The sequence below is a fragment of the Furipterus horrens genome, unplaced genomic scaffold (genome assembly GCF_987537825.1).
Source record: "Furipterus horrens unplaced genomic scaffold, mFurHor1.1.pri manual_scaffold_5, whole genome shotgun sequence".
NCBI lineage: Eukaryota > Metazoa > Chordata > Mammalia > Chiroptera > Furipteridae > Furipterus > Furipterus horrens.
The window spans coordinates 101899097-101924518 of NW_028327175.1; the positions used below are offsets into that span (position 1 = coordinate 101899097).

The 25422-nt window shown below is 39.1% G+C and overlaps 1 protein-coding gene across 2 annotated transcripts in view; it reads right to left on the minus strand.

The window, feature by feature from the left end:
- Nucleotides 1-8335: 8335 nt before the first annotated feature.
- RABGEF1 (RAB guanine nucleotide exchange factor 1) overlaps nt 8336-25422 on the minus strand; it is a 59704-nt gene continuing 42617 nt past the window's right edge. For both annotated transcript variants that reach the window (XM_090276919.1, XM_090276918.1), the window contains exons 5-9: nt 19607-19688; nt 17598-17730; nt 14926-15017; nt 10955-11211; nt 8336-9206 (exon numbers count right to left, since the gene is read on the minus strand). In XM_090276919.1, the coding sequence (XP_090133045.1) occupies nt 8808-9206; nt 10955-11211; nt 14926-15017; nt 17598-17730; nt 19607-19688 (963 nt within the window). In that variant the 3' untranslated portion in view covers nt 8336-8807. The remainder of the gene's footprint in view (nt 9207-10954; nt 11212-14925; nt 15018-17597; nt 17731-19606; nt 19689-25422) is intronic.

Here is a 25422-nt window from a genome sequence, read left to right on the forward strand (position 1 = left end):
TTTTGGTGTTCTGATTGGCTGATTTCCACTACCTTGCATACAGATTGCTGATTTGATTCTGTTCTTCATCTAATCTGCTGTTGATTCCGTCTAATGTATTCTTCATTTCAGTTACCGTATTCTTCACTTATTCTTTCTTACGTTTTCTACCTCCATTTATGTTTTCTACTTCTTTATTGAAGTTCTCACTGAGTTTATCTATTCCTTTCCCTTCTTCATTGAGCATCTGTATAACCAGTGTTTTGAACTTTGCATCTGAAAGATTGCTTATCTCCATTTTGTTTAGTTCTTTTTCTAGAGTTTTGTCCTGTTCTTTCAGTTGAGACACTTTTGTCTCTTCTTTTTGATTAACACCCTGTGTTTGTTTTTATGTATTAAGTCAGTCTGTTCCATGTCTCAGTCTTGGCAGAGTAGCTTTATGTAGGAGGTGTCCTGTGAGGCCCAGTGGTGGAGTCTCACTGGTCACCTGAGCTGGTGCTCCAGGTGCATGTCTTGTGTGGTTGTGTGTATCCTTACATTGTTGTTGAGCCCTGATTGATGTCGGTACACCAGTGGATGGGTTTATCATCCTCAGGCCGACTGTTGTTAGGGATAGCCATGACTACTGAAGACATGCTGTTGTCCAGGGGCTGACCCCAGAGAGGAATCCAACCAGTGGGGCTCTAGTGCCATCCACGTTAGCCCTTTGGGTGTGTTGTCTGTGGAGCTCATTGGGTGGTATTCTGGTGTGGTCTGAACGTGGCCACCAGGTATGTTGGGTCTGGAGGAGCCTCCGGGGAGGGGCTCCAGTGCAAGCCAAGTTCTGCCACCACCTGTACCTAACTTGGGGCTGCCTGGTATGAGCTACAAAGGGATCTGCATTTTGTTGTTGCTTGTGCTGGGCTTGGAGGTACTCAGGATAGGGTATGCTGAGCCCAAGCTGGCTGTCACTAGTGCCAAGCTTGGGACATATTGGCGGGCACCACAGTGTGAACTAAGTTCATCTGAGCTGGGCCTATAGATGCTTGTTGAAGCTACATTCCAAGCTGAACCTTGGCACCACTTAAACCAGGTTTGGGGCCACCTGATGGGACTTACAAGCTGATTGCTGATCTCTGCTTGGGGCTGCCTAACAAGGGTCACATGGCATGCTGAGTCCAGCTGCTGCTTGTTCTGGGTTTGTGGACCTTTGAAAGATTTTCAGAAAGTCTGTAGCATGAGCCTAGGCAGCCATTTGTTTGGAGAGGCTGCTGATGGAGGCTCAGGCTTCGATGGTACAGGGTCTCTGGGAATCACTAGGGTGGGGCAAACTGTTAGCCATGTTAATGGACAGCTCAACTTTGGGCCCTGCCTGTGCATGACTGGCTGGGTGGCAGGGGCACTCATCAAAGGAACAATGGTGCCTGCCAGCACTTCTGTTCCAGATAGTGTCGCTCAGACCTCTGCCCATCCAGCCCGTACTCTGAAGCTAGTCAGTTCTTCTCCCCATGTGTCCCTTGTGCTTTTCAAGCTGCTCTCCATTTGCTGGAGCTCCGACTGCATGTGTGTGAGCAAGGGAGTTTGTGCACGTCGCTTTAAGACCTGTAGCTCAGTTGTTAGCAGCCCTCCATCTCACTCAGCTACAATTCCTGGTGGTTTTTACAGCCAGCTGTTATGGGGACTATTTCCAGCAGTGCTATCGCAGGCTGGGGAACTGGGTGTGGGGCTGGGAATCCTTGCTCCTCAGGAGGGAAATCCACAGCAGCTACATCCCTCCTGATTCTTAGCTGCCACACCACGGGTGTGGGACCCACCTGTTCTGGGTCTCTGTCCTCTTACCAGTCTTGATGTGGCTTCTTCTGTATATCCTTAGTAATAGGACTTCCATTCAGTTAGCCTTCAGGTGGTTCTCAATGATGACTGTTCTATAATTTCATTTTAATTTTGATGTAGCTGTAAAAGCAGATAAGCTCAGCATTTACCAACTCCACCATCTTGATCAGAAGTATATCATTCACTATTATATTTATACCTTAATACAGCAATTTACAACCAGTGTGCCATGAACACTGGTGTGCTACAAGAATTTTTAAAACATGCAATACCTGATTATTTAGTCAGGGGCACTGACCTCTTTCCCTCAGATTGTCCAATTTAAAAAATGGCAACAGCCAACACAATGATAGCTGTCCAGTGTGAATGAATAAAAATTGTACCTATTATTTTTGAGCGACAGAATTTTAATAATGTTTGTGTGCCATAGATGAAAAAGGTTGAAAATTGCTGCCTTAATATATTGATTACTGAGCATTTGTAAATAACATTTTATTTTATATTTGGTCTCCACCTGTTCATTGGTGGTATATATATATATGTTTTGTATTACATAACTTTTTATTTAAGCAAAAGAGAACCAAATATTTATCTTCTTTCACTGCAAAGTGCTTATTTACTTTCTGTTTGGTAACAAATTTCTTTTTTGCAATGTTATTCCTATAAATATCTTAACAAAATCACCAGGGGACTTTTAAGGAAAAAATAAAGAAAAGCTGCTAAAATCATTTACAGTGCATTATACTTAAAGCACATTACTTTAGGTAATAGTATTATTCTCAAGTAAAGACGAGCCTTAAATGCCACAATTCAGCCTGGAGGATTTGTCTGAAATTTTTACATGTTAACAATGAGCTATTCTAATATTTTAATGCTTTACTGAAATATAACTCTTCACAAAATTCATCCTTTTAAAGTGTACAACTTAGTGTTTTGAGTGTATTCATAAAGTTGTAAAACCACTATCGCTATTTAATTCCAGAACATTTTTGTCACCCCAAGAAGAAACCCTGTACCCATTAGCATTCATTCCCTTTCTCTCCTCCACCCAGCCCCTGGCACACTAACCTTTCTGTCTCTATGGACTTGCCTATTCTGGACATTTTATATAAATGGGATCATACATTATGTGGTATTTTGTGTTGGACTTCTTTATCACTTAGCATAATGTTATCCTTGTTATAGAATATACCAGTATTTCCTTCTTTTTACGGCTGATCAATATTCTAGTTTTTTAAATTTATTCATTCACCATTTGACGAGTGTTGGGTTGTTTCCACATAATTTGACTTTGAAAATCTGACTTTTTATTTTGAGATAAATGTCCATTCACATGGAGGAAGAAATGATAGAGATCCCACGTACTTTCGCCAGGTTTTCCCCAATGGTAACATCCTGTGTAACTATGGTATAGTATCACAATCAGGAAATTTACACTAAACAATAACACAGATTTTATACAGATTTCACCAGCTTTACATATCATTCATGGTTTAGTTCAATTCAATTTTTTTCACATGTGTAGATTTGTACAATCACCATGAGAGTAAAGATACAGAACAATTTCACACGAAAAAGATCCATTGTGCTGCCCTTTTATGACTCAGCTCCCTCCTCAGCCCATTCTGAACCCCTGTAAACCACTAATTTGCTCTCCATCTCTACAATTGTTTTATATATATATACAATACACACCCAGATTAAATCATACAATATGTAACCTTTGGGGATTAAATTTTGTATTCAGCATATATCCACTAAAGTATATCCAAGCTATTGTATCAATTTCTTATTACTGAGTAGTATTTGTTATATAAATGCATCACAGTTTGTTTAAACATTCACCTACTGAAGGATATTTGAATTGAAATGTTTCCAGTGTGTGCCTAGGTTGCTATGAGCATTTGTATACATGTTTTTGTGTAAAATCTAAGTTTTCATTTCTCTGTGATAAATGAGGTAGATGTCCAATAATGCAATTGGTGGGGTTTGTATAATTACATGTTTAGGTTTATAAGACGTAGCCAAACTATTTCCAGAGCAGCTACTCCATATCAATTTCCATCAGGGTTGGATGAGTGATCCACATTCTCCACATCCTTGGCAGCATTTCCTTCTGGCCCTCATAGTTTCTAATGAGAAATCCAATGCCATTCAAATCATTGTTCTGCTTGCTATAGGCAATGTGTTCTTGCTGACTACTACTTTTGAAATTTGTTGAGAAGTTTGTGACATGTCTTCGAATAGCTTCATTGGGTTCTGTTTGGAGTTCATTCAGTTTCTTGAATCTATAGGTTTATGCTATTGGCCAAATTTGGTAAACTTTCAGTCACTTTGTAAATATATTTTAGCCATATATATATTTTTTTCTCTTTCTGAACTCCAATGACAAGAATGCTAGATCTTTCATTATCGTCCCAGAGGTCCCTACGGCTACATTCATTTTTTTCCGTCTATTTTCTCCGTTGATAACATTAATTTCTATTGCTCTAGTCAGTTCACAGATTCATTCTTCTGTCATTACCAATGGAGCCCAACAGTGAGTTGGTTTTTTTTTTTTTTTCAGTCATTGTAATTTTCAGTTATAACATTTCCATTTGTTTTTAAAAATACCTAGTTCTTTTGCTGGGACTTTCTACTTTTTCATTTCTTTCAGGCATGTTCATCTTTCTCATTGATTTCTTTATGATAGTATCTTTAAAACTCTTGTCAGATAATTCTAACATGTGTCATCATGAATAGAAGTCATGAAAGCAAGCATCCTTGTCTTCTTCCTGTTCTTAGAGGAAAAGCTTTATCTTTCACCATTGAGTATAGTGTTAGCTTTAAAAATATATACAGTATGCTTTTTATTATATTGTGATAGTTTCCTTCTATTCCTAGTTTCTTTTTTTTTTCTCATGGATGGTATTCAATTTTGTTATTTAACAAAATTTTCTGCATCAATTGAGATGATCATATGACTTCCCTTCATTCTGTTAATGTGATGTATTGCATGCTATATCTACTGTTGAGCCATTCTTGCATTCCAGGGATAAACCCCACTTAGTTGTGAAATATAATCTTCTTAAAGTGTGGTTGAATTGAGTTTGCTACTATTTTGTTGAGAATTTTTGCACCTATATTTATCAGGGACATTGGTCTCTAGTTTTCTTGTGGTGTCCACATCTAGGCAATGATGGCTCTTCAGTTTTTTACAAGAGTTTGAGGACTGATGCTAATTCTTTAAATGGTAGAATTCACCAATGAAGTCATCTGGTCCTGGACTAAAGCAATGATTTTTAAAATTGCATTATTTTTTTCTACATTTACTAGCGTTTTTTATTTTTCTTCTCTTCTCTGAAGAAGGCTTTCCCTCCATTATTTAGGTCTCAATCATAGTTCTTCCCAAATGGGTTGGAATAATGGTAAACTCCAATATGTGAGGGGTGTTTTATATTTTAAACACAATATGTATTTACTGTTTTTCACAATTAAATGCTGTTTTGTTTGTTGTTGTTCAAACTGTCCCAATTGGGCCAGTGAGAACTCACTCAAGCTGATTCCTGTGTCTTACTGAGATATTCTCATCAGTCTTATTTTCTTATTTCTGAGCCATAAAAGACGTTTCTCACTCCTTGGTGTTTTTTCCAGCCCCACCCTGGATTTAGACTTTTCGCCAAAAAGCATGCTTGACCAGGGGTAGGCATGAGATGAGTCCCTGCCCCACAGTGACCAAGGTGCAGCTCTCACCAGCTACACACCAGATGTGCCATCATGCTCCGCCCCAAGACGCCACAGGCACGCACACCCGGCCCCAGCCCAGCTGAGTGTCCAGCCCATGGCTAGAATGACCACAGGGTGGGAGGGGGAGGCCAAGAACCCACCCTGTGCGACGACAGGAGGTAAGAATGTGTGTGAGCTGAGGCTCCAAGCCCCCAACTGCACACTCCATTGTCCCATCAGACTTCACTTAAAAACACAAATTCAAAGATAAAATTAAGAATTTCAAGATGGCAAAGACAAAACATTAAAACCCAAGCACAGGGACCTTCTGAGCCCAGGACCCTATGCAACCACAGAGTCCCTGTGTATTTCTCTTCTTTTGCATCTTACTCAATTTTGTAATTTCTTTTCATATAAGTCCCCAAAGCTCTTGATAATTCTAGGTGATTTATATTTGTTTCTATTGTGAATAAATTTTTCCCATTATATTTGCTAACTGGCTAGTAATGAGATATAGAAAAGTCTTTTACAATTACTTTTAACGACTATTTTAGCATTTCATCTCTCACTACTTTAGTGAAATTTAATAACAGTTTCAATATCAATTCTCTCAATTATTCTACATAGAAAAATCACCTACAAATAATAGCTATCACTTGAGCACTTAGCATTGCTAGGTAGTGTTCAAGTCATTTCATCCTCACAACCACCCCTTGAGGCATGTACTATTCTTATCCCCACTTAACAGATGCAGTATGTGAAACATGAGAGACTTGCCCAAGGCCAAAGAGCTAATAAGGTAAGTCGCAAGAGTCAAAATTCAAAACCAAATTCCAGCTTTCTAGCTCAAGTTCATGTCCTTAACCACCAGGCTATCACAGCTTTCTGTTAGATTAATTCCATTCCTCCACCTTTATTTCTGCCTAAAGATTCAGTACCTTGGGGAAATTTAGGGCAGTGTAACTGTAGTGATAACGAACATCCTTCTCTTGCTATTTTTTTTAAGTGGATGTCTCTAATTTTTCAAAGTATGACAGTGATGTCTGTGGCTTAAAAGGGAAACCTTTTCAACATGAAAACACTAATAATGTATATTTTCCTAAGACGAAGAACCAAAATTTGGAAGAGGAATGGATCATGAAACTTTATTGATAAGGACTTCTGTTTCTAAGGTTTACTCTAATCATATTTATAGTACATAAAATATCAATATTTTCTGGTTGAGAAAACAGAAACTTTGGCCATAGTATTGATGCTGACTTAAGAGAAATCCAAGTCTCCACTTAGACAAGAGTCCATATCTGAAGTATTCAAACAATATAAGATATATATTATACAAAAAAGTCAATTCAACAAATTGCTTTAAAGATACTTAAGAAATCAAAAGACAACTTTAGTGGGAGGCAGATATGCACATTTTATTTAACAAACATAATGAGCAATGACTAAAACAACTATATATTCCGAGGAGAATTAAGAATGTGCACATCTGGATTAGCACCTAGAAAGTACATAGAAAAGAAAAAAGAAAAAAAAGGGGAAAGCTTTCTATGCAAATAATTTGGGCTCATGTTTCTAAGAGCAGATTCTATGAACAAATTCATGTAGGTATATGATAGTAACGCATTACATTCCATATGAACTTGGTAATCAGCTGACTCAGTGAATTGCTTCATGTCTTCAGTGCTTTATGACAACAGATGTGTCAACTTGATGAATTTTATATGTAAATTTAAGGATAAAAAGTTTTACACTTACCCTAGAGCTTTATTCCAAAGTTACTGCACTACAAATTTGTGGTCCACTATTATTAACAAGATATATTGGGAAAGCAAAGGAAACTTTCTTTACTGCTTGTGTGATATGACTGTGTTCAAGAATGGTGCCCTGGGAATGCCACAGTTTCACAGGCACACTGAGAATCTGCAGAAATCACTGATGGGAAGGAGGATCATAAATAGCATATTTAGGTTATAAGAGGCTGCATTAGAATTAGAAGTTCCTCACTTATGGTGGCTGTAAAGCATCTGAAAGAGTGATCAGTTAACAATACTGTGCATTCAATGCAATATTCTTTGGTTACATCATATTAACCACCAGAACTCTTGTGCTTACAAAAGAAATCAGTGGTTCAGTGGTTCTTAACTGAGCCCCCACACCACCCCCAGCCCCCACCCCCGCCCCAGGTAACATTCAGCAATATCTGAAGATGATTCTTCACAACCGTGGGGGTCGCTACTAGCATCTAGTGGGTATGGAGGTGAGAGATGTTGCCAAACATCCTACAGTTCACAGGACAACCCCCACAAAAAAAACCCTTCAGGCCCTGAATGTCAGTAGTACTGAGGTTGAGAAACCCTAAAAGAGGTTTATAGGACATGTGTCTGGCTTGTCCACACAGTCAAAAGTACACTACGGAAGCAAAAGGTACCACCTGCACTTGAGCTCTCACCAGCAGGGTCCCATTCATCACTCTGGCCTTTGACCCAGAGCAAGCTCTTCGTTACATCAAAGAGCCCAATAAATATTTTCTGAATGGATAAAGAAGTGTGAGAGCATAGTCCAAAGTCTTCAACTGACTATACTGAACAGTGACTTTATATGACTTCAAATTATCCTGAACCTTAATAGTATCCTAGTCTCTGACTATACAGGACCTCAAACTTAGGGTTACCATACTGTTAAAGATGGAGTTGACATATTAAGGGCAGTATGTCTAAACGCTTCTACATTCACTTTAGTGGGGCGAATCAAATAAATGTTAAAGGCAAACATTCAATCTACTATTTTAAACAACAAAAAAGAAAATGAACACATGAAATGCCATGCACAGCACAGTTTTTTTTACATATTTACAATTTTATATACTTATCAATATATCTTCTATCTTTACAATTATAAAATTATTTCAAATTATAGAATAGTGGTACCATTGAACTCCCTTAAACATACATTTCTGTAGCACTTGTCTGTTTCACCCTTATAGAGGCAATTATTTACTCAAATCTGACCCACACTGACTACCACGAGAAGCACATAGGAAAACAGTGGAAAAAAAATAGATTTAGACAAAATTTTCACAAGTCTTAAATGAATCTATTTCAGTAACTTAAATAAATAGTACTTTATTATTTACTAAGCTTCCCCTGCCAGGAAAACAAAACAAAAACAAAAACCCCCACAAATTGTACCTTTATAAATGCTCTGACATTTATAAACAATTAAGTTATATTCTATATCTCAATCAGTGGACTGTAGTAAGGCCTAGCTACAATTTAGGCTCAAATAAATACTATCTATGTACATTTTTATCATCCTGCATAAACTTGAGGTTGCAATGGTGGAGGAAGTTTATCATTTTCAACATTTTCAGAGTCAATGGCTGCTAAAGGCTGATTTGGGGGCTTAATATCAAGCGGACATTTCTCAACAATGTCTTGAACCTTTTTTGCAATTCCATCTGTCCAATCTATTAGGTCCTTTTCAAGTTTCTTGGCTTCATTCATAATCCTTTCTTGTCGTTCATTCAATTGAGAGAGGAGATCCAAGTTCTTATACATTTGCTTAACACCTAAACAAGCATCAGGAGACCAATTCTCAGATTCTTGTTTTCTGGGAGAAGTCTGGCCAGACATGTATCGATCAAAATCTTCCTGACTTAAATTCAAAGACTGAGCGTCTAACTTCTCAATGAAAGCCACAGCACAGCACTACAAAAAGAAGAGAATGTTATTTATAATAGTCACATGAGAAAAGCTACAAATATTCAAACAGATTTAAAAAATTCTTTTATTATGGAGAATTTAAAACTGAAGCAAAAGTAGACAAAACAGTCTAATGAACTTCCATGGACTTCAGCATCAAAAACTACCAACTCATAGCCAATCACATTTCCTTTATGCTCTCATGTGAAACAATACATTTCTTCCTTAAAAAAAAAAAAAGAAAGAAAGAAACCGAATTGCCTATTCCTATTGAGCCCGACTGTCAGAAATTCAGGTCTCTACTTTGGGTTGTTCAAAGGTGCTAAGGTCTTGAACAGAGTGAAGTATCTGAGGAGTAACCCTCAGTGTTTGTTCCACACTGGCTGCTATAGAGCTTTCTGCAGACAAAGACTGAACAATTCCTTGAAGTCAGAGACTCTCTGCTTCCCTGCCGTGTTGCAGGGCAGAGGAATCACTGTTATGGCCGGGAGCTCCAGGGCTAAGTATCTAGGGGGCATGCCCTTTAAAAAAATAAAATTTATTTAATCACTTTTTATTATCAATTACAGTTGATGTATTTTATTAGTTTAAGGTACACACCCCAGTGATTAGACATTACATAATAAGTGATCATCCTGACAAATCGTGCACCCATCTGACACCACAGTTATTAGACTATTACTGACTATATTCCGTATGCTGTACTTTACACCTGATGACTGTTCTGTAACCTACCAGTTTGTACTTCTTAATCCCTTCATCCTTTTCACCCATCCCCCCAACCACCTCCCATCTTGGCAACCATCAAAACATTCTCTGTATCTGATTCTGTGTAGGTTCTGCTTGTTCATTTATTTTGTTTAGATTCAATTGTTGATAAATATGTATTTATTGCCATTTTATTGTTCATATTTTTTATCTTCTTCTTAAAGAAGACCCTTTAACATTTCATATAATACTGGTTATAAGGATGCTCAATGAACTTAGTGAGGACCTCAACAGCATAAAAAAGGACCAGTCAGAAATGCAGGATACACTAATTGAAATAAAGATAATTTACAGGGAATCAACAGTAAAGTGGATGAAGCTGAGAATCAAATCAGCAATTTGGAATGCAAGGAAGCAAAAAACACCCAATTGGAGCAGCAATAAGAAAAAAAGAAACCAAACCATTCCCTTTGGAGGTCTTGCCAGCCCCCAATGCCTGCTTGGGCATGGCCGGACATTAGGCGTGTCCACAGGGACCACTGTGGCACACGGATCAACAGTCCTCAAGGAAGATAGTGTAAATCACATGGTTAAAAGAACAGGTGACCTCTGTCACTTGACAGCCAAGAGCTGTTGAGACTCTAGGAAAATTATCTAAGCTCTGTGAGATTTCCACATGAGTAAAATGGGGAAACCCCACCCAGATTTATTCTGAGAATTAAACACCATAACATGTAACATGCTTAGTTCAGAAGTAATGAATAAATGGCAACAATTATTAGTATAGAAATACTAGGAAAAGCACTCAGTGAAACAGGTATCTGTCAGTTATACTTTCTTATACTAAGTACCACAGTCTGGTCAAGTGTTGGGAGGTGTGGTATTTGCATGACTGGGTCACATGTGCTCTGTGACACCAAGCAAGCACCTGCAGTTACGCTGACTCCTATTATTAACCTGTCACAGGCCTGTGAGTGACCCATCATTTTCCTAAAATAAATACCTTCATGGTTCTTCTCCATAACACCAAAACATCAAGTACTTACCAGATTGGTGAAATAGTAGCCATCTTCCCCCGTCATCAATCGGCTTGGGTTGCAGAAGCGGGTGATATACTGAATGTTAGACTGAAGGCGTGGGGGGTTACCCTTCAAAACAATGTAGATGAGAGTGGGTAAGAAGTCATCGGCTGAAGCTGGCTCGTTCTTGGTGATCTTGATGGCATTGAAGATGTGCTTGCTGCACTTTGTGATGCAGGCTAACTTATCTCTAGGCACACGCTTCGAATCCATCTCAATAATATCTATAAAACAGAAAAGACACTGCTTCCACTGAGAAAATAATTACATAAAAGGAGCATTAGGACAACTACTTTTTCCTATTAAGTTGCAGGGGTAACCTTGCTAACCCCCTCTGCACCCATTAACATAGTGTATAAAAAACCCAGATCACAGGAACAGTGAATACCAGTGCTCAGAACACGTGACCATGAGCCAGGCACTACACAGTATGCTCTACAAGCACATTTCTTTTCACCCTTAGATGACACTAAGGCATAATATTTTCAGTAAGAGAACTTGATTTGCCCAAAATCATACAGATAGCAGGTAACACAAGGGGGATTTGAAACCAAGCCTAGCCTATCTAACTCTAAAGCCCATTCTTTGAATCACGATGTCAAACTACTTATAAGATCCATAGAGAAATACGAGTCTCTTTACTGCATCCTAATACATTGTAACACTCAGTTTAGAAATCCCCAATTTGCATACTGCTTTTTACAATGTGGCTACTATACAAAGCATCTTTGTATTGGATATAAAAATACAGCTGCTGAAACCCATCACACAGAGGTCCACAGTGGCCAATCCTCACAGCATGTAAAACTCCACTAGAAGAGGGGATAAAGCAAGGGTATAATTTAAGTCTCATAATCAACATTTTATTTATCAGAAAAAAATTATTTCACTGCCCTTCACTGCCACTAAGTCCAACTGCTGGGCTCTTCCATCCACACACCCGTTGTCACAAGAACTAGGAGGTGATGAGGAAAAGTCAGGTACAAACTCAGTGCCGGAACAATGCAAGCAAGGGGAGGGAATGCACCTCTGGAGGTACATACATACCCGTCATCTGGAATGTTATCAAAGGAAACGGCTGACGCAGCTCAATCTGACAGCAATTCTTGCCATGAGCAGCATTAAAAGTTTCAGACTTAGGCAAGTGTGATACGGGCCAGCTCCGACCTGAGGTAAGCTACTCGAGGACCCTTAGGGGACCACCAGCCACATGTGAGGGGCAAAACACTGGACAGTGCAGAGGACTTGTTTTAACTTACTGATGCTTTTATTACCTCTACTTACACATCTGTTTTGTGAAATATACAATCTTCACTTATTTTATTATTAGTTCTTCTAACTTTTTATTTCTGGATTGTAATTATTGTCACTATGTCTCAGTCTATTTTTCTTTCTCTATTTAAATAGAACTTATTACAAAAAAAGATATTGGGGAATATTCTCTTTTTTTACCATTTTTTTCCACTTTTATTTACCCTATTTAGCCTTCTATTGGTGATTTTTATTCTCTATTTTAAACATTTAACCATTTCTCATTAATCTTGTTTATGTTTTAAAGTAAATAAAAAATGAATTATTTTTTATCTGGATGCATGTGTAGCTGCCACTGCGAAGGGGCAGCGCAGGAGCTCAAAGAGGAAGAGATCAGAAGAGGAAGCACCCCCCAATCCAAGGAATTTCTCCGACACGTCATTCTGCAGCAGCCCCTCCACCCCCTTCCTAAATGTCCTTCAGCCTGAGAGAAATTCTTCTGTAGGACTCTCTTGGCTCCACACACCTCACTGTGCAGCCCCACGATCTGCACTGCCCTCAAGTCTAACCTAGGTGATGTGGGAGGGAAAACAAACAAAACAGGAAACTCATGTTGTATTAGTTGTTCTTCTGGTAACAATTTCCCTCCCCCATCTGCCTGCTACTACTTATTTCAGAGTTCTCAGACAACTGCTTTGTCTCCAGGCCAAGGCTTTTACTTCTGAGTAGGAATGATAAAGTTGAGTGTGGCTACTGTATCTTACCAGATGTCCAGACTTGACTTTAATGGAGTTTTGAAAAAAAGTAGTCCGTACTTCTAGATTATGCTTCCCAGCCTGGGCACTATTGACATTTGGGGCTGGAAAATTCTGTGTTGGGGGGCTGTCCCCGCGCACTGCAGGATGTGTAGTAGCATCCCTGGCCTCCACCCTCTAGATGCCAGATGCAGCTAAAATGGAAAATGCCTCATGCAGTGTGTTTATAAACAAAACTGACAGTGTCGATTAGCAGCATAAGACTTGGAGAAATTTAACTGCTATCTCCATTTTTAACACTGTCACTTTTATTTTAAAAGTTGATTATTATAGACTATGCTCTCTAAATTGTCCTGTACTTAGGCTGACAATTTTAGATTAGAAAGAAAGTGATCATATAATCTTTGGTCTTCACAGAGGCAGAATATGTCTGCACTTGGATTGGCAAAATGTCAAGGCTAAAACGAGAAAGAGTGAGAAGGTTTTTACAATTTTGTGGCTGAATCTTTACTATCAAAGGTCTCTTGAAACTCCATCTCAGGTGCCTTGAGAGGAAAGTTTTACCTCTCAAATTCTATTAACAAACTGTTTATGTATTGAAATACTCTTTCTTATTTCTACTTTTAAGTAAACAACAGTTGGGTAATTGTAGTTTCTGGTTTTGCAACGTCTGTCCCGTGGCTTTTCAGAAAAAGAGTTGTCAACATAAATTCCTACAGAGTACTTTAAACATAAGCCAGTTGGTCTTGAACTTGATAAAAGTCTAAAAGGTCCACATACAGGTGTGTGAGGGGCTGTCACCTTCAATCTCTTACAATGTTCCCTGAGCACAAGGTAGGGGCAGGGGTGGGCCTTGACCCAAAGAACTCAAGTCATTGGACCTATGATTTAGCCTGGCCAAAGAAGCTCTGAACAACAAACATTACAGTATTTAGCTAAGCCAATTAGACTCTATATGTGGAATTAAAGACGACGGTTCACTTAATAACAGGAGTTGAAATGCAAAAATATACAAAGAAAAGCAGAACCTGAGAAAGTGGAAAAGATGTTGACAGTGGATAACCCAGTCTCTAGGAAGTCCTTAGAGCTATTTCTGTGAACCCTGCCTGCCTTCAACCCTGATAATATCTTAAGCAAATCCCCATTTCTTCCTGTTGATTGAGGGAGTCTCTGGTTCTTATAACTAAAGGAACCTACTGAATAGCCTGCCTCCAACACGGCTACTATCAGCTGGCCCACTTCCCTTCCCTGCAGAATTTCATTAACAATCTCTAAATGAGCGAGTCTTTCCAACTCTTCTCCTTAATTAAGAAGTTGGCCAGTGTTGGATGTCTTCTTCATTAGGAGTTCTTTTTGTTTTTAAAATATTTGTGTTGTACTTCTGCTGGATTATTCCTAAGAAAAACCTTAGTAGTTGCCTGGACCTGTCCACAAGGGTAGAGCCACATCAATTTAGGGCACTTCATATACTTCCTGAACAAACAAGAAAAATAATTCAAAGCACATCTCTGATTAGCAACCAATTAGAGACATTATTTTAATGTGCAACTCTAGCTTGGGATTACCTTTCCTCACCAATTCCCTCTCTCTCTCCAACCTTATTTTGAATGTATAAATGCAACTGAGTTTGGAGAAGTTTCCCCTAGTTGTATTTGATCTTAGTTTAGTTCAATATCCAAGGAACAAGAGACCTGGGTCATGAAAAGTGAAGAAAAAAGTAGCTCATCTGCTAATCAGAATGCTTTAAATCCATAAAACTAATATAATACTCTTGCAAATCACTTTTCCCACATTCCAATTTATCTTTGGCAATCAGTATTTCAGAAACACTTTCCTATTTTTCTGCTCACTCAAATAAGTACAGGTTTATAAAACAGAAAGTTAACTTCAAGGGAAAAACATTCAAATATAAATGCTGTCAGTTTCACTGACCTGTAATTGCTTTCACCACCATATCAGACACTTCAGGAATTTCTTCATTAACAGGGACACAAAGCATCTGCGGTGTAACCCAATGCAGGGCTCTGCAGGAGACAGTACGAAAAAAGAGAGATAGAGAAAAGAATGGACTGTAGTCACTGATCTTGTCATTTCTTTCAGTTACGGGAAAATAAGGGACACCACTGACTAATCAGGCAATCCCAGGTTCAAGCACATCACCCCCGCACATATTAGGAGCTCAGTGGATGTGCCAAAGTAACGAAAAGCCTACCATGAGGCTTCTCTTCTGCACTCACCACAAGAAAAGCATAAGGCAGTTTTACTGGTTATAATGAGATTATACTAAGTCTGAAAAGCACTGGATATTTGAGAATGAAGATTTGAGAAGCTGCTGCTGTTAGGTAGCAGCGAGGAATGAGTGGCCAGAGGGGAAATAAAGGCAGGTCCCTCACCATTCCAACCTAAAAAAAGAGGAGGCTAGAAGCAAACGGAAGCAGCCCATAGCTCGGTTTAAGATTGTGGGTGTCCCGAACATTCCAAGTAAAACAGCACAGGAGGAGGGGAGAGTCTTGAGACTGTGCTGAGAAAGGTGGTGCTCCTGTAGCAACCTCCCTAAGATTGCCGGGTGTTCTGAACATCATAACTGGGATTTGCACAGGAGAAAGAGAGGGGCCAATGCTGGGAAAGGGGGCCTCTGTGACAATTTCCCTAAGACAAAGAGCCTTTACTAACTGAGAAAGAAAGCTTTTGTAGCTGTACATTGTTCCTAAGGGGGAAGGAGGGGAACCTAGAAGTCAGCTGAGGTATATAACCCCTGAACCCCAATAGTCGGCATACTTAGGATTAGCTAAGTACCCACTCGTAGCTTCAGCTCAAGAGTATAGAACAAACTTATTAACAAACTTACTAAAAAACTTACACATTAACGGGTCTCTGCTTGCAGCTTTGTGCTCGTGTGTTTCATAAATAAACTTGCCACCTCATTTCCACTACACACGTTTGTCTCTCGCTCTTGCGGCGAAACAAGAACCGGGGCAGGGGAGGAAGACCTCCTGACTCGGGTCTCTCTCCCCCATCCGTAACACTGCTGCGCCCTGTCCTCACCATCCACCACCATTACTGTCCTTCAGGCTCTGCCCTCAACTCCTGAAGGACACTGAAGCTTGTGCAAGAGGTCGGCAAGCACGTGTCACACCAGCCGGAGTCACTGATCACATAGTAATTTCATTCCAGAGATTCTGCTGCCTGCGCTCACCATGCGCTTGATTACTGCTCTCACCCTGAATCAGTCCAAAGCCCATCTAGTTACCTCTGGTCTACCTTCCATCTTCCCAAGATCAACTGCTCGCCTGTAGTGTGACACCAGAGTACTGATCTAGCAACCCCTGCCCTCTCCTTAGGAAACACCTCCTCATGCTCAGTCTTTGCGTGGTTCCCACACCTGACAGCCTCTTTTCTATGTGTTTCACTGCCACTGGGATGCAGAGCGCCGAGGCTCACCCTACTGGCCACGATACACTGAGTGTTCTGCAAAGTATTACCAGCCCAGTGCTAGTGGGAAGACGTGATTGGAGGAATGGCTGTAGAGTGAGCACCCCTGGTGGAGATGAGGAAAAATAACACCCAGTGCCTTGATGTGGATATTTACAGCTTCCCTCCGTCATGACAAGATAGTGCAATGAAATGAGAAAATAATGAAATTCCCTCCTTAGAAAATCTGGAGATTTTAAACAATCTGAAACATCAAAATGTTTCTTACCTAAAGCTGCTTGGAGTCAGATGGATAAGCAGGATAGTGAGCTGAGCTCCTTCCTATCAATGTACCATATTCCTTTTCTTTCTGACACCACACAGAAGCTGATATGCTAAGGATGGCAGGCATCTTAGTTGTTTTTTGCTCTCAAGGTCTGAAATTCAAGTGCTCTGTTTTCCCAGAATGTGATCTTGCAACATTTGGTAGTACATAACAGTAATAAATTAAGTCCCTCCTTATTCACAGTTTCACTTTCCAAAGTTTCAGTTACCCATGGTCAACTGTGGTCCAAAAATACTAAGTGGAAAATTCCAGAAATAAGTAATTTATAAGTTTTAAATTGCTGATCTGAGTCAAGCTGTTCCACCCGAGACGTGAAGCATCCCTTTGTCCACCATATCCATACCGTATGGTCTACCTGACCGTTAGTCGTTTAATATGACCACTTAGTAGCTGTCTCAGTGATCCGATCGGCTGTTATGGTATCATACTGCTTGTGTTCAAGTCACCCTTATTTTACTTAATAACAGCCTCTAAGTGCAAGAGTAGTGATGCTGGCAATTCAGATACGCCAAAGAGATGTCATAAAGTTCTTCCTTTAGGTGAAAAGGTAGAAGTTCTCAACTCAGTAAGATATATTGGGAGAGAGAGAAAGACCACATTCACATAACTTTCATTATACAGTACACTGTTATAATTGTTCTATTTTATTACTTATCGTTGTTAATCTCTTACTGTGCCTAATTTATAAATTAAACTTTATCATAGGTATATGTGTATAGGAAGAAAAAGTAGATAGAGGGTTTGGTACTATCTGCAGTTTTAGGTGTTCACTTGGGGTCTTGGCACAAACCCCCTGCAGAGAAGGGGGGACTACTATAGAATAGCACAAAGCAAAACAATCAACTACCTGATCCTCTTTTGAATAGCGAGATCTTTCTTCTCATCATCAGTGGTTTCCGGACAGAACACATACTTATAGAGACGAGTCATGATGTACTTTTCAATTTGATCCATGATCTTCTCAACTCTTTCTGGTGACACTGAAATATCCACATGGATATAAAAGCTCAAGAAGAGGATGGAATTTAAAATTAAGAGTATGTTTTCATAGTACTTTCTACGTAGAAGCAAACTACTGTGCTAAAAATGTATTAAACACTTCTCAAAAGAAAAGTATGTTACATTGAAAAAAGCTTTTTTTTCTTTAGATGAAAAAGCTATTTTTATTCATTGACTTCTTATAACAGAGGTTGCAAGACAAAAACATTTTTTAGGATATTTTCTTAAAATTTTTTTAGATTTTAAAATCAGGATATTTTATACAAAATTATATTATTCCTTTTTTTTCTTTCCAGTTCCTAATTTTTATTTTTTTTCCAGTTCCTAATTTTTATTTTATTTTATTTAAGTATATTTTATTGATTATATTGTTACAATAGTTCCAATTTTTTCCCCTTTGCTACCCTCCACCCAGCACCCCCCTCCCCCAACAACCCCCCCCACCCAAATCCATGCCTATGGTTTGTACATACAAGCTCTCCCACTTCACCCTTTCATATATTCTTCTTTTTTTAAAATAAATAAATGATTAATTATTTTAATAATAAAAAATAACAATCCCTTCCTCTCAGATATTAAGACCCTTTATAATCTTATAAATTTAAAAAATTACCTCACTTTGGGACTGCCTCTGACAGAATTCCCACTTCTAACTTAAGCTGTTCTGGCAGGACCTAACACCCAAGTGGAAAGACCTCAGCATGGGTCACTCTCTATTGCTGTTGGGTTGGCCAAAAAGCCCGTTAAGTTTTTCCTGTAAAATAAAAAAACATTTTTTTCATTTTCACCACTAACTATTGATTTGGATACTTTGAGTATGTTGACTATCTCCTGCTATTGGCTTCTAGTGGGTAGAGGACAGGGGAGCTGCTACACATCTTCCAATGCATGAGACAGCCCCACAGCAAAGAATTATTTGGCCAAAATGTCAGTAGCACCAAGAAACTTTGCAAACCACTTTCGATACGTTCAGTCTGTCACAGCACCTTCTCTGTACACTGCACAAATCTTTTCCAGTGTTTCAGTTGCATTTCTACCTTTCTTGAAATACTAAAGCATAATACATCGAAAATGTTGCGTATCTTCTTCCATCCTCAATATTAAAATGGCTGGACAAAAATTTACCAGTTTTGATGTTTTTTTTTTTAAATGCATGCTGATATGACAGCTGTCACAATACAATCTAATGAAATTGTTTCCAATGAAGTAAAAGACAAATAAGAACTACTAGAGCCATAGTACAAAAAAAAACATAATGGACGTTTTGGCCAACCCAATAGATTGGGAATTCCCAAGACTGATGAATGCTGGCAAGACTCACCCTTTCACTTTTCTAAGGTTTACTATAAAACCTTAGAGGTCTCTCCAAAGTATATATATGGGGCGAATTTCTCAGATACACATGTATGCTAAGTACATCCTAAAATCTAACATCAATGGAAGTCAAATTCAAGAAGAATCCTGAAAAACCTAAAGCTCTACATCAGTGGTTCTCAATTTTTTTCCTTCCCCAACCCATAAGGAATACATTAATCATGAACAAATAACTCACCAAGATGGTAATTCCAAAATGGAATTTAGAAGCCTCCCAAAGAGTTTTAATTGGCTCTGCCCCAACCCCTAATCAAGTTATTAAATATTACTCAATAAATTATCCAATCGCTCTGATTATTTTGAAACAATATACATGGTGGTATTCAAAGGCACAGCTACCAAAATGGCGGAATAGTTTATAGGACGAGGTGGGTACATGGGCCAGGCCTTCAGAGAAAAGAGAGAAACGGCTCAGAGACTCAGCAGTCTGGCCCTGTGAACTACCAGCAACCCCTCAGTTGGGGCTGGCTAACAAAGTATTACCTTTTCCACGAGTCTGCATTCTTTCAGCCACATTCTGATAAAAATCCTGAGTGCACTCTGACTGCTCTTCGATGCTTAAATCCTGAAACAAAGGGACAAAGAGGCTGCTTAGTAGCTGAAGAAAAAGTAAAGCTTTACTCCTGAGTAAAGCTTTAAATTTTATAAAGTCACCAAAACCCACTCCTTAAACTGGTACTAATCTCAAAAGGTACTTACAAATTATATTAACTCTGCAGGGGAGAAAGCCTATTCATAAATATTAATTATAAAACCCATGAACTCTCATTTCTTTTTACTGTATATTCATATTCCTGAATGGACGTAATGCATATTTTGACAATTCACCTGTTTATTTATGTACATTTCTAGTTACCTAATCTACTTAACCATTTTTATAATATTCATTATACGAGAGTATTAACCAATTTTTAAAACCATCCTCTACCACCATTATGTATTACAGCTATAAATAATTATGTGATAAATGTTTCTTTTGGGTTATTTCTTTGTGCTACATTTTCAAAACTGGCATTAATAATTTCTAAGTATAAACAGCTTTATAGCTTTGAGTCTCTATTGCTAGATACAATCCTCAGAAACAGTGATGTACAACTGTATGTGTGCGTATTTCTTCAGGGCCTCTACAACACTGGGCTTTATCATTTTTATTTGGTTTTACTGATTTTGGGGTGTAAATACATATATATTTATTTCCTACTTTCTTCCAAAGAATATGTGATGTCTACATAAAAGAGAAACACAGTTCAGCACAAGAAACTACAAGGTGATAAAAAAGAAAAAACATGGAGAGAAAAAGAAAGTAGAGCCAGGATATAGGTAAACACAGCTCGCCTCCTCACACAACCACATCAAAATTACAACTAAATTATAGAACAACTATCACTAAGAACAGTCAGAAATGGAATTGAATGGAAGTCTGACAACTACAGATTAAAGAACTCACATCCATCCAGACAGGTAGGAGGGGCGCAGATGCAGAATGGGCTGGTCCCTCACCCACGTGTGGTGGATAAAAATGCAGGAGGGATATCAACGGAGTGAGGAATCCCAGCCCCACACCAGGCCCCCCAGCCCAGGGTTCCAGTGCTAGGAAGATATGTCCTCATAACTTCTTGCTGTAAAAACCAGCACGATTGAGTCAGTTGAGGAAACTTCTGGAGTCCCAAGCAGTTCCTCTTAAAGAACCCACAGACTAACTTACTCACTCATTCCCTCTGAACTCAGCACCCAGGTAGCAGCTAGAAAGGCACTGGTGGTATACAGGAAGAATCTGAAGTGTCTGGCATCAAAGCGAGGGGGACAGCTTTCTCCCAGGCAGAGAGGTGGCCGAGTCGAGCCAGCAGGCAGGTGCCATATCTGAGACTCCATCAACCTAACACTTTGTCCTGCCCTGGAGATCCCCTGACGTTCAATCCCACCCAAACAAGAGAGTTCCAAACAAGATGGATGCAAAGAGGCCCACTCCAAGACACATCATAATTAAAATTCCAAAAGTTAAAGATAGAGAATCTTAAAAGCAGCAGGGAAGAAGTAGTTAGTTACATACAGGGGAGTCCCATAAGACTGTCAGTTGACTTCTCAAAAGATACTTTACAGGCTATAAGGAACTGGAGAGAAATATTCAAAGTCATAAAAAGAAAGGGACCTACAGCCAAGACTGCTCTACCCAGCAAAGACAGCATTTAGAATCGAAGGGCAGATAAAGAGCTTTACAGACGAGAAAAAACAAAAGTAGCTCATCATCACCAAACCATTATTTTATACTAAAGGGACTCATTTAAGAAAAAGAACAAAACTATGAACAATAAAATGGCAATAAATACATATCTACCAACAACTGAATCTAAAGAACAAACTAAGCAAAGAACAAAGACATAGTCATGGATATGAAGAGCGTTTTGATGGTTGCCAGACTGGAGGGGATGTGGGGGAATGTGTGAAGAGGTGAGGGGATTGAGAAGTACAGATAGGTAGTTATAGAATAGCCATGGGGATGTAAAGTACAGTATAGGAAATGGAGCTGCCAAAGAACTTATACGCATGACCCATGGACATGAACAATGGTGTGGGGGTTGCCTGAGGGAATGGGGGGTGCTGGGTGGAGGGGTGCAAAGGGGGAAACATTGGGACAACTACAATAGCATAATCAATATAATATAATTTAAAAAAAAAATAAAGTAGAGCCAGGGATAATACAAAAACGTATTCCTTGAAGATACAAAACTTAGTCAACAGTCAATCTGTAAATGTATCTCTAAACTTTCTAACAATCACCACTAAGATGAAAACAGTCACATAATTAAGAGTCCAAAATATAAAAAGAAACATTCTTTAAGTGGAATTCTGACACCAAAATCAGAAACTTCTCCCAAGGATTCTCATAAAGATGTCACTATAAGAAGGCAAATTCCATAGGACTGTTTCTCATAGACTGCCTCTGCACAGGCCAATGACAACATACGAGGTCTGTTCATACAGTACCCAGCCATGTAATATAAAAAAGAGACATGTATTGAAGAAGATACAAGATACAAAAACCAATGTCTATAGGACAATGACACCTCAGTCCCCTTCAAAGTAGGTACTGTGGGACCTCACAGAGTTCTCCCAATACCCATTAGCTGCCCTGTCGTATTTTTCTGAATCTCATCGACAGTCTGAAATCTCTTCCCTTTCAAAGGTGATTTTAGTTCTGGGAAAAGCCAGAAGTTGCAGGGTGCCAAATCTGGGCGATCGGGGAGCTGAATAACCTGGGTGATTTGATGATTCACCAGAAAACTCTGCACAAGATGTGATGCATGAGCAGGCGCATTGTTGTGAAGAAGCTGCCAATGACCAGTTGCCCATAACTGTGGCCTTCTGAATCATCCCAATAGTTTCCGTGGGGGAATGTTCAAGCTTAACAGAAAATCTGATTCTGATTCATTGCTCTACTCTCTCAGTCATTTTGAATGCCACAGCCACACAGTACACATGGTCACTCTGAGTTACTGCCCCCGCTGACTGGTACAGTGAAACTGTCATTGTTCACATATGTGCATTCTAGTCCTCTCTCCTTGGCTGCCAGGTTACACCAATGTTGCGCAAACTGTTCTCATCATCTTAACAATGGCTCAACTTTTTCTGGACAGACCTCCGGCTGATAAAGCCCTGGTAAAGCATGCAGACCCTGACACTCTGGCTTAATTCAGAAAGGATGTCCTGACATCAGGGGCAGTGACCAAACCTTGTCTGATCTGCCTTTACAATGTCTCTGCCTTCCATTCTATCCTAGTTTGGGCCTTCATTGCCTCTCACCTGTTTAGCTGCTCTCCCCACCTTTGATCTCGCCCACTTTCAATCCATCTTTTACACACCCCAGTCCAACTGATCATGTTAGATTATGATCTGGTCACACTGTGCCTCAAACCTCCAATGGTGGTCCATCAGATGGATGCTGTCTTCAAATGCTATCCAAGAACATCCTCAGTAATTATCGCCTTTTAGGGTCAGTTCATACCTTATCTCCTCTAAGAAGTTGTCTCTCATTCCCTTAGTCAAAAATAAAAAACAAAAAAAACTTGTGCATCTCACAGCACTTACAGTGCTCTCTTACAGCTCTTAGTTACTTGTTACTGTCTTAGTTATATATATATGTGTATACATATGTATATGTGCATATACATATATATATATGTATATATATATACATATATATATATACACATACATACACACACACACACACATGAGCTGTTTGGTTGAATTAGAATTGATCCTTTATCTAGTAAGGACTAGGTACTAGCCTTAATAAATTTTGTAATGTTAAGCTTTTATTTATATTCACCACAATTTCCCACTGCTTCCTTCCACTTTACCTGACTTTTTCTTTGCACAGATGTTTAAAAGTTAATAGCATTCAACACTTCACCTGGTTATTAAGAACAATTTTTTTTTTTTTTAGTATATATTATTATGTTGTTACAGTAGTTCCAATATTTTTCCCCTTTGCTCCCCTCTGCCCAGTATCCCCCTTCCCTCCAGCAATCCCCCCCCACCTTATTTCATGCCGATGGGTACTGCATATAAGTTCTTTGGCTTCACCCTTTCTATATTATTCTTAACTTCCCCTTGTCTATTTTGTACCAAACAATTATGCTTCTTAATTCCTGCACCATTTCCCGATTTCTCCCCCTCCTCCCTCCCAGCTGATAACTCTCCAAATGATCCCCTTACCTATGATTCTGTTCCTATTCTGGTTTGCTTAGTTGGATTTTTATTTTTTAGATTCAGTTGTTGATAGTTGTGAGTTTGTTGTCATTTTAGTGTTCATAGTTTTGATCTTCTTTTTCTTAAGTAAGTCCCTTTGACATTTCATATAATAATGGTTTGGTGATGATGAATTCCTTTAGCTTTACCTTGTCTGGGAAGCACTTCATCTGCCCGTCCATTCCAAATGATAGCTTTGCTGGATAGAGGAATCTTGGTTGCAGGTTGCCTTTCCTCACATTGAATACTGCTTGCCAGTCCCTGCCTGCCTGCAAAGTGTCCTCTGAGAAATCAGCTGATAGTCCTATAGGCACCCACCTGTAGGCAACTCTCCGCCTCTCTCTTGCTGACCCCCAGGACTCTGTCTTTATCTTTCGCCTTTGGTATCTCAATCATGGTGCGTCCTGGTGTGGTCCCCTCTGGGCCCAGCTCACCCAGGACCCTCATGCTTCTCGGACCTGTATGCCCATTTCCTTCACAAAATTTGGGAAGTTTTCCTCATTCTTTTCAATTCTTGCTTCCTCGTTCTGCACTGGATGACTTTTTTCTTCCTTATGTTCCAAATCATTGATTCGAACCCTGGTTTCCTCCCCTTCACCACTGGTTTTGTGTGGATTTTCCTTTGTTTCACTTAGCATAGCCTTCACTTCTTCTCTTATGCGTTTGCCGTACTCAAGCATATTTGTTAAGCCTGTAAGCATCTTTATCACCAGTGTTTTGAATTCTGCCTGTTAGGTTGGCTATGTCCTCATCGCTTAATTCTCCCACTGGAACCTTGATCAGTTTTCCCTTTTGGGCTATACATCTCTTCTCCTCCTTCTGACAGGCTCCTGTGTTTGTTTGCCTCTGTGTCCCAGGTAGAGCTATCGCTCCTGTCTGGATAAGTATTTCTTCTTTATATCTTTGTTTGCTAGACTTCGATGAAGTTTGGTTTTCTGGAACTTCTGGCTGTTTCTAGTTTTGAGGTAGTTGTATTCCTTCTTAGTTGTGGAGGGAGACGCAGCATGTCTGTCTACACCTCCATCTTGGCCAGAAGTCCCTCGAGAACAATTTTTTTTTTTAAGAACAATTCTTCGATGGTTCAATTTTAGCTCCTTGCCACAGTTGCACAGTTGAAATAAATATCCTAATCTACTTCCTTCTAAGTTTTTTCATGTTTAGCTCTTTTATTTGGCTGGAATGTAAGGTGCATAATATGAGACAGAACAATAATCTGTATACAAGCTTCCTGTCTTTTTAGCAGCAATTAGTAAAAAGCAACACTGTTTTGTTTTTCGGCTGTCACAAAATTTGCTCCTGAGTAACTGAATCTATTTCTGGAATCTATACAGTATGTATTTTTTAACATCAAAAATCACATATAGTTGTGGAGGCTCAAATTTGTGCAGGTTAAAAATTATAATTTCCATCTGTTCTACATTTTGATTCTGAAAAAAAAAAAACAAAACCTGACTTTGTGTATTTCTTTTTTTTTTTTTTTTTGTTTCAGATTTAATGTGTTTTATTGATTAAAATATTACATTTGTGCCACTTTCCCTTCCCTCTGC